A 7,577-nucleotide genomic window follows, 5' to 3' on the forward strand; every position below is an offset into this window, starting at 1 on the left:
ATACCTCATTTGTGTGGTAGCTCTGGTACAGTCAGTGTGATGTCACAGCTATCATAAGAGATGCCTTGGATTTCTGCTCAACTTCAATCCCAGGGTAATCTTTCTTGGGTCTTTGAAAATCCTCACTTCAAACACTTCTGTTTCAGCCTGATCACACTATCCTTCAAGTAGCCATGCTGGAATTTCCTTCATTATCATTCCTTTATATGTACTTTGGACACACAGATTGGGAATAAAGGAAAACTCTGCATAATTTCTCTAAAGACTGTGAATAAAAAACATTATTGCAATGTATGCATATATGTGCGGTAAATAGAATAATGCAAACATCTGAAGGTCACGGATTTAAATTATGGTTTTTTTATGAAAAAATAATCTTCCTGGCACACAGTACATCTGGTCCACGTGAATCATTTCCTTCATTTCTTTTCAAAGCCGAGTTTCTGTTTTTTTTAATTTTATTTTTTAAGAATCAACTTTTTACGCACATGAGGGACAGGGTGGTGCCAGTGTTTTAAATCAGCCAGGTCACCCTTCTTGAGTCAGTAGTAGCAGAGTTTTTCCCCTGTCACATTGGCATTCAGCATGTTTAGTAAATCCTGCCCAATGACTGACCAGAAAGACTTAAAATTAAATTAAATTCCGCTGGTAAACCATCTATTCAAAGGTGTACTCCCATTCTCCATTCCCAGCTTCTCCAGTGCCAATGCTCTAGCAAGCTTCTCAGCTGAATCTTTTGTGATCTTTGGTAAATCATTGAGGAAGACATCAACAAAGTCAGTCTTTGTTCCTTTTCATATTTACTTTTGAACAATTTTGAGTAGAAATCTCTAGCCCGCTTTGTCTCAGTTAATAGAGCCCCTGACCTGTGGTGTCAAAGAGGTTCTGGAGTTCCATAATTTCTGTTTCTGAGATATGTTTAGGTCTCTTGTCAGACTGAGTGTGTACTGTTGACATAACTGCTTGCTTTTTTTCAGTCTAAAAGCATTCCAAAAATGTCAAATCTTGTTTAAAATGATTGCTGTAATTAAATACCAATATGCACTTTTTGTCTTGACTGAACCTAAAGACAACCCATACAATGATCTGAGAAACCACCTGGAATAATCAGACAATTATTTTAAAAACTAAGGTGATGTAAACCATAAAAGTGTAGTTTATTTGAACAAGTCCTGCTTAAGACAAAAGATCACTATAAGTATGGGCCCATGTATATAATCTTTGAGAAAATCAGAACATGAACATGAGTGCAACATTGCGAGAAAAGTATGGCAAGTTTTATTTATGGAAGTAAAATTATTTATTTATTTTGTAGTTGTTCATGATTTAATCTCAGAGAGCAGAGATACACCTCTGTGATTTTTTTTACATGCTCATGTTAATGAAGTTAGTCATGCATCAATAATAATTTAAAGCAGCTAAAAAACAAAAGGTAATTCTCAGCCGCAGTCTACTTTTTCTCTCCTTCCCCCGTGTCCTCCTCCTTCTCTGCGACTTCATCTCTGCCACCCTCCACCTCTCCCTCCTTCCGTTCCTCCTCTGTCTCCCCTTCCTTCTCCGCCTGCTCGGTCTCTGCATCTGCTTTCTCCTCCTCCTCATCTTCCGAGTCTTCCGCCACTTCTCCCGTGTAGCGTTCCATCATAGTGATGCGTTCCTTCAGTGCTTGCCTCCTCCTGCAGTGAGCCTTCAACACCTTGGAGAGCTTGGTTTTCAGCAGCTCTATGCTGCCGTACAGGCTGTTCACTTTGCTCTCCAGGTCCTTCTCGTCTGGCTTCAGCTTGGACAGGTCGAGCTCAATCAGATTGTCCTTCAAGAGGATCTGTCGGCCTTTGTCTTCCAGCCCGGTCTTGGCCTCAGGGTACTCTTGGAGAGCCTCCATCAGGTCATCCTTGGACAGGCAAAAAAGATCTGAGTAACCAACACTGCGAATGTTAGCCGTCCTACGGTTTCCTGCCTTACTGCCCTTGATATTGAGGATGCTAATCTCTCCGAAGTAGCTTCCCTCGCCCAGGACAACAAACTGTGTGACCCCGTCATCGGCCACCACAGCCAGCTTGCCTTCTTTGATGATGTACATCTCCCGGCCGATGTCCCCTTTCTTGCAGATGTAGTCACCTGGGCTGAAGATGACGGCACGAAGCTTGAGCACAAGCTCTATCAGGAGGCCTGCCTCGCAGTCGGCAAAGATGCGCACCTTCTTGAGGGTTTCCAAGTGCACACTGATTCCGATCTCCGCCCGCAGCTTGTCTGGTAGGTACCGCATCACCTCTCGCTCGTCCTGCGAACGGTTGTTGTTCCACATGTAGTCAAACCAGGTGATAATACGGTTCTCCAGGTCCTGGTCTACCTTACGCACATGCATGTACTGTTTGATGTTGTCGATGCGTGCCTGGAAATTGGCTCTTGCAGCATTCATGTTGGAAATCATGGAGGCCACATTACCCACAATGGTGGCAAAGATGAACACACCTGCCAGGAAGTCGGCAGTATGGAAGAAAAACTCTGAGTCAACCTCAGGTGGCGGCATCTCACCAATTGTGGTCATCGTCATAGTAGACCAGTAAAGGCTATAGGCGTACTTTGTCAACAGCTCTCCATACTCGTCTTCATCCAGAGAGGGGTAGACCCAAGGGTCCGAGCCAAAGCCGATGAACTTGGAGAAGGAGTAGTAGATGCAGGCATTCCAGTGGGTGATGATTATGATATACATGACCAGGGTGCTGATGCGCAGAATGTTGGGGTAGTTGGTCTTGGTCTCCATGCGCTGAAAGAACTCAAACATACGGTTGAGCCGCAGCAGTTTGTTCATGCGGATCTCGGGGTAGTCAAGGCCCAAGTAAAAGTACAGGAGATCAGTGGGCAACATTGAAATTGCGTCCAATTTGAACTGCGTGCCAGACATGTATTCAGCCAGAAGCTTCTTCGTATCTTTGATCAGCAGACCTTGCTCCAGGTAACCTACATTTGGAGAAATGCAAGCAAACAAACATGAAAGCCTTTTCCTACTATCAAAACAAGTGTAAAATGCAAACCAACTATTTGGACTCAGAATCACCTATATATTTGTGTACATAGTCAGTTATATCATTATGCCATGTATTTGGTTGTTAGTTAGAAGTTAGTTGTACAAGTGGTAACCTGTTCTTGCTCGCACAGCCATGTCAGCCAGGTACACCAGGTCTGAGGTGTAGTCCAGAAAAAACCAGAGGAACAGATGCCTGTGCTGGAGTTCCTCAAAACAGGATCTGAAAAGCAACACAGACCATACAGGCTCCTGCAGATTTTCCTACGACCCAAGGGAAATCATTAATTCAGTGTATAACAGACAATACCTTGCGATAATCATGGTCCAGTTGTAACTGACAGGGATTGTGATTATGAGGAGCCAGTAGTTGTAGAGGCCCCCTCCTGGATTGACAACGAATGGCTCCTTTGGTCTGAGAAAAAAGACGGTGAATATGATGAGAATAACAATGAGAAATTGTGGTGAAGATCAAACCTCAAATGACTCTCAGTTCTTTTCATTCATATACACACCCTTCTTATTTCTTGGCCTTGTCTTTTTCTTTCTCTTTCTCTTTTTCCTGATCTTTTGCTGCTTTCTTCTCTTTTTTCCTATAAGGCAATGGCAATGCTAAAGATTGGTTAGATATTATTATCCAATCTAAACTATGGATTAGTGGGAAAAAACCTCACTCTTTCCTCTCTGTTTTCTTTGTCTTCTCTTTCTCTTCCCTACATAATGAAAGCAAAAAGCCAAAGTGATATAAGTTATATGTTTATATGAGTCGTATTATAAACCCCTCATACCCATTTCATACCTGTTTAAAGCAATACAACTAAACATCTGGACCTATTTAGGGGTTTAGTATTCATATACTCTTGTGTCTATGAGCCACGAGACATATATCAACATCTGAGAACAAATCTTTATTTGTATATTTTGCTAATTGTATGAATTAATTGTGTGCACACATATGTACAAGTTATAATATCTACATGTATATGTATGATATACTCAATAAAAGTCAGATTAAATGTCAATAGAGTCCGATATACTGTATCAGCACTACATCAGATCTCAATTTGTGAAGCGGGAGGTTGGGGTTGGAGGTTGGTTTGGTTTACAAGGTAGGCTCTCATATGTGCTTCACTGTTTAAATGCCCAACTCTTCTATCTGATTCAAACGGGCAGCTGAAGGAATCTAACATCCTGCAAACTATTACATATCGACACGCTCATGACTCGCACACCTCTATCACTAACATAAATTTGAAAATATTATTTTATTTTATTATTGCCGTTTTTATACACTAGAGATGTACCAGATCTTTGTTAATAGGTACGGTAATGCAGACAGTCAAAAAGAGAGAGGTCCTGGAACGTGTTCCAGCAGGATCCATCACAAATTAAGCCCTGCACTACACTACCTATGAGCACTGCAATACACTACCCATAAGCACTGTGAAGATCATATTTCACTGATATAAAACTGTGTCAACTCCGTCTTTCTTGGAGAGGACAAAGAACAATCTGTCCTCTCCAAACCTCTCCTCCGATGTGCCACGGAGTATAAATAAAGTATAAATTCCGGTGATCATCGTGATCTTTGATATTTCTCCGTTCCAAGAATAATATATAAATCTACAGCAACTAGTTCTCGTGTGAGTGGCACTCACTCTTCATTGTTGTTGTTGTTGTTGTTGTTGTTGTTGTTTGTGTTGAGGTGGCATGGGGAGCGCAAAGGGCGTCTGTTCCCCTCCTTCTCTGTCTCCTCAGAGATGTGGGAGATGACTGTGTGAGGCGGCTGCATAGCCCCGTGACCTCTCCTAGTGGACGTCATATCTGCCAACTGGTATGGACTCCTGGCGCAAACATATGAAACAAAAATCCACACACAACGTGCCCGACCTCAGGCTGACTGCAAGAGCATGATGAAGTCCATTCAAGTAGGCTATTATCCTTCTGGTATGATCGCTGCCATATCTAAAGAGCATCAGTATTCATGCTGTGTTCGCTTGAAGCTAAGAACAACACACAAATGAAGTTCAGGATCTCCCCAAGGTTTTATTTAACTGGTGTCACGCTCTCTGAAGTCCTTGTTCTATGATCACGAAACACCTGTGGTTTACTTAGCCTTGTGTGAAAGCTCCTAATGTGCATATCAAATAGATAGCATCATAACTCACCTGTAACTAGGTCCCAGAGCAATCCATTATTTATTGTCTGCCAGACGGTTTTCAGAAGGCCCAGGGGTGGTTCAGCTATTAAAATTCAGCACAGCCCCATCAGTGAAACTGTTCATTAAATTACACGTTGACCTGTTGTCCATAGGCGTGACGGCAACTGTAGCTGCGGTGGTGGCTGTGGATTTCCCTGACCCTCTGGGGGATTTGGAGATTACAGAGATGGGTGAGAATGACAGTGGCAAAGTCACACTCTTATCCATCTGCCTCCGCCTTTGTGTCGGGGAGAGAGGTGTCCTTACATTCATTATGATCGAACAGTGTGGGAGAAAAAGAGATCATCAAAGTGGTGTTATGAGATTACTTGTGGGTTCTTGACACTTTGCTATTTTGAGCAGAAAACCAGACACTATGTTTCAGATGTATTTGAAACGTCGGTGCAAGTTTATTACAGCATTGATTTATTATTTGAAGTGCTAATGCTACTATCTTACAGCATTGATTTATAGACACGTCCCCTGTCATTTATATATACTGTATATCAATATTTGTTTTAAGGAGTGAATCCAATAGCTTATTATTTGGAAACAATGTGATGAACGCAAATGTATCTGTTTTCCTCTGAGTATTTATATGAGTATTTATGTTTAAACTTGAGCCCCACCAATGACAGGCTTCCAGTCATCTTGCATCTACACTTCGCGGGGACAGTCACTGTGCTGCTTTCTAACCTTCACATGTTAACTGGAACTGGGTCCCTTGACTGCATGTTTCCACGAGAGGAGTTCTGTCGGCCAATGGGACGAGCAAAGGATTATCTGAGACGAACACCCCCCGCCCTGTCAGCATTCTGCAACAGATCCCTCTGATCGTATTAAAACAAGCTGCTACTCATCTACGCTCCCGTCCGCCATGGCAATCCCTCTCACACACTACACCTCAGGGGTGGAATCTGCAGCCTGCTGTGTGTAATGGCTCTCTCTCTGCATAATTGGAGTGATGAAAAGGTAGATCAGAGTTGTCAAAAGGGAAATAAGAAGCTTCACAGAAACATAAATAGGGTTTGAATTTTTCTGCCATGTTTGTTTTTCCCTTTGACAGCTTTCAAACTGAATGGACAAAGAACCCATAATGACATACCCAGAGAGCTTTTACTTTTTAATGGCTTGAAAAACCATGTTTATTCGCAGAATGAGAGGGGGGAAAGAGAGTAACATAGAAACATACAGAAGCAAGATAAAAGGTGTAGGACATCACAACAGAATTATCTGTCATCTTTTGTTTCACATTACAAGTATTGTCCTATAGCCATTTATTCTACTGTGCCACACATTGCATGAAGGCTCAGATTCACTTGCATTCATCCAAAGGCTCACAGCTCATCTTGTCTGCAGCCCACCTTTGTGGCTGGGTGGTCACAGGTGGGAGCAGGGATGGATCTCAGGTGTGGAGTGTCCCCATTTACAGGGGTGCAGCGGGGGCGGGGTAGGTGTCAATCTCCACAGCCAGTGGGGCGCCCTGGAGGGAGGGGTCCACAGCCACCAAAGCAGCTGAAGCCAGAGCGACAGCATCAGCAGCAGCAGCATCCACACCAGCCGGGGTGTCCACGGCGACAGGCACATCAACCTCCACCTCCACAACGGGGCCGGCAGGGGCAGCGGCGTCGACGGGACCTGCCACAGACACCTCCACTGCGGGGGTCTCCACAGCAACAGCAGGGGCCCCGGCGTCTGGGGCCGCTGCCTCAGCTCCCTCCTCTGCCGCGGGCTCGGTCTCAGCGCCGGCCTCAGCCGCAGGCTCGGCCTCAGCTCCCTCCTCAGCGCCGGCCTCGGCCTCGGCCTCGGCTGCCTCTTCCTCAGCACCCTCAGCCTCGTCAGAGTTCAGGGGAGCAGCAGGGGCGGCACCAAAGGCAAACTGGGGCTGTGTGTGTGTGAGTGTGTGTGTGTGTGTGAGTGTGTGTGTGTGGGTGTGTGTGTGTGTGTGTGTGTGTGTGTGTGTGTGTGTGTGTGTGTGTGTGTGTGTGTGTGTGTGTGTGTGTGTGTGTGTGTGTGTGTTTGTGTGTGTGTGTGTGTGTGTGTGTGTGTGTGTGTGTGAAAGAGAGAGATTAAAAGATGAGGGAGTATAATGGAGAGACCAGTGATTAGAGATAATAAAACAAATCCCCCAATCGTACATGAGGAAAATTGCAAATGTTTTTTTTTAAGCTGTAATACAAACAAAACAATTATCCTACCACAGTTTCCTCCTCATCCGAGTTCAGAGGAGCGGCTGCCTGAGAAATGTTTTTAATCAAGCAAAATTAGACATGATAATTCACTCAAGTACAAACACACTTGAGTAAGTGTCAATGCAGTGAACAGTTTGTGCTCTGAAAATGTTCTAGCATATCT

At 44.0% G+C, this 7,577-nt stretch overlaps 1 protein-coding gene across 2 annotated transcripts; it reads right to left on the reverse strand.

Annotated features, from left to right (window-relative positions):
* Positions 1 to 1,281: 1,281 nt before the first annotated feature.
* cnga1a (cyclic nucleotide gated channel subunit alpha 1a) lies at positions 1,282 to 5,387 on the reverse strand. 2 transcript variants are annotated; one of them, XM_031560234.2, is made up of 5 exons: positions 5,191 to 5,386; positions 4,681 to 4,866; positions 3,333 to 3,437; positions 3,139 to 3,245; positions 1,282 to 2,958 (listed from the first exon to the last, which is right to left on the reverse strand). In XM_031560234.2, exons 2-5 carry the CDS (start codon positions 4,842 to 4,844, stop codon positions 1,451 to 1,453), a joined length of 1,884 nt encoding a protein of 627 aa, XP_031416094.1. In that variant the 5' UTR covers positions 4,845 to 4,866; positions 5,191 to 5,386; the 3' UTR covers positions 1,282 to 1,450. The 2 variants fall into 2 exon arrangements, with proteins under 2 accessions (XP_031416094.1, XP_031416095.1); XM_031560235.2 differs by lacking the exon at positions 4,681 to 4,866 and having other exon boundaries at positions 5,191 to 5,387.
* Between the last annotated feature and the right edge of the window lie 2,190 nt (positions 5,388 to 7,577).

Source organism: Clupea harengus, chromosome 22 (assembly GCF_900700415.2).
Source record: "Clupea harengus chromosome 22, Ch_v2.0.2, whole genome shotgun sequence".
NCBI lineage: Eukaryota > Metazoa > Chordata > Actinopteri > Clupeiformes > Clupeidae > Clupea > Clupea harengus.